This window comes from Penaeus monodon, chromosome 30 (assembly GCF_015228065.2).
Source record: "Penaeus monodon isolate SGIC_2016 chromosome 30, NSTDA_Pmon_1, whole genome shotgun sequence".
In the NCBI taxonomy this organism is placed as follows: Eukaryota; Metazoa; Arthropoda; class Malacostraca; order Decapoda; family Penaeidae; genus Penaeus; species Penaeus monodon.
This window is the reverse complement of record NC_051415.1, coordinates 22,842,517-22,844,649: the sequence shown is the minus strand read 5'-3', so window position 1 is coordinate 22,844,649 and position 2,133 is coordinate 22,842,517. Positions and strand designations below refer to the sequence as shown.

The 2,133-nt window shown below is 44.6% G+C and overlaps 1 protein-coding gene across 2 annotated transcripts in view; it reads left to right on the top strand.

Moving 5' to 3' along the window:
* The first annotated feature begins 1,449 nt into the window (after positions 1–1,449).
* Positions 1,450–2,133, top strand: part of LOC119592638 (homeobox protein extradenticle-like) — a 9,182-nt gene continuing 8,498 nt past the window's right edge. The window contains exon 1 of one of the 2 annotated variants that reach the window (XM_037941549.1): positions 1,450–2,107. In XM_037941549.1, coding sequence (XP_037797477.1) covers positions 1,905–2,107 — 203 coding nt within the window. In that variant the 5' untranslated portion in view covers positions 1,450–1,904. The remainder of the gene's footprint in view (positions 2,108–2,133) is intronic. The other variant, XM_037941550.1, reaches the window with a different exon arrangement.

Here is a 2,133-nt window from a genome sequence, read left to right as displayed (position 1 = left end):
AAATTAATATTCATTGCAATAAAAACAAGATATTGAAAATAATATCACGAAAGTTATAACTTTCATAAAACAGAAATAGCATTGCTAAAGATAATGTTGCAACGTTACTGTAAACCTACAAAAAGTATGGAGAAAGTTCCATACAGAGATCAGAACAAAGTATAGTAATTTAAAACATGCCCTCTCACTGCGATCATTTATGATCGATTATCAGTTTATTCGATGTAAACATCAACACACGAGCAGTTTACCTACACATCTTGAACACTTTTGTTACGGATTGCAAGACAGTGCCTATCTTGCAAATTCTCGCGACGAAATTAAAGCGAATACCTTCGTATGTGATTACCGGGACAAAATTGCCCTCTCGTGTTGACCATGTTTACAATATCATATTCTTTCTCCCAGGTAACATAATTTTGTCATTATTGTTAATTTTGGCGCTATATCTAAATTGTGTCATATTTTCGTGCAACGTATTTTTTTTTTCTTTCATAATATTAAAATATTTAAGATTTGTGTCTTATCGAAATAAGTTTTATGTTGGAAGTCTGACGCAACCCTGTATTTTCTTTATGTTTTAATTCATATTTACATAATTATGAGTAAATGCAAACTGATTTCAAGAATCCAAGTTGATAATACGGCGACCATTTTAAGTTTGCTTTTTTGCTGGGTCACAGGGCACATTCGCGCGTGTCGCCGGGTTTGGCACACACCAGAATCAAACTTAGGCAACCACAGTAAACTTAGATTGATTTACGGCTCTGTGGCTCCTCCTCCTCGTCTGCCCAAGTCGCTACAAACAAAAGCAAATTATGTTTTCACTCAGTGTTCAAAGAAACAGATTGTTTCACTGATGACTAGAAGAATGTGCATTCGGTATTTAATCCTAAAACTTTGGGAAACTCTTCAAACTTGACTTGTAGTACTGGGCACGAGATTTGTTATGGTACAAAACGTAGCTCTGGCAGCCGCAAGACTCGTTCAGGAGTGACGTAAATCATCCTGAGCCGCCTAATCCTGGTGTTCGGATGCTAGTAGAAACGCACGGGCTAACCCTGCTCTGTCCAATGATACACACAGTCAAGCGTTTGCGCTGAGGGTTTTATTTATAAACGAATCCATGTTTTGTTCTTGAATACTTGACGTACTTTTATGAGGCAAAAATTGGAGTTAGCAACTTGATTTTGAGTGCAAACTCCCGCGCAGACTCCGACACACAAAGGCCCGCGATGTAAACAAAGCCTTTTTCTCGGCTTCCGTGTGATTTTGGTGAATTTCCTCTTGTAGACATTACAGTCATATCAAGTAATTATATTCAGTAGTTTGGGAAAGTAACTAGGAAGCTTTGTGTCAGTAGAATAAGGCCTATTTTGTCGGCATCCCATTCTCTTATTGATCGTAGCGGGGTGGCAAGGTTGGCTTGGCCCGTCAGGTTATGGTTTTATGCGAGTGAGACGGCGGCGGTGATTGGCGGTCGGAGCGTTTTCTCTCTGTTAATGGCATACTCACTCCGAAAAGGTGCTGTTTTGTGGTATTCATTCGAGTCCACGCGTTATTTCTTGTCGTTGAGCAAACAGCCATAAAAATCTGAATAATCGTGTGTGGTAGTCGTGTGCAGGGAAGTGGTGGACATGCGTTAGTGGCAGTGACTCTGGTGTGGTGCTGGTCGGTGCGCGCGGCAGCAGGAGCCTCGAGCCTCGCCACCGTCAGTCGCTGCTGGCCTCTTGGCTGTGACGGTGGTGTGTGGCGCGCTCCTCTCACTCCTCCTCCACTCGCGCTGGACTGACCCTGGTGCTGCTTGTGGCGCCCAGCCGTAGTAAACGGGCCGCTACGGCTGTACCTGCTGCTGCCGAGTGTTTGTGTTTGTGTGGTGGTGTGAAGTGATTGTGGCGGCCAGTATGGATGACCAACAGCGGGGCATGATGCACCCCACGTCGCAGGCGGGCATGCTCATGCCCCAGCATTACGGTATGGGCGGTTCGGTGGACCAAGGTCAGGGTACTACCACGCCGGACAGTGAAGGCCGCAAACAGGACATTAACACCATCCTGGAGCAGATTATGAACATCACGGACCAGTCGCTGGACGAGGCGCAGGCCAGGTGGGCACCTCACGCGTGTTATTTTG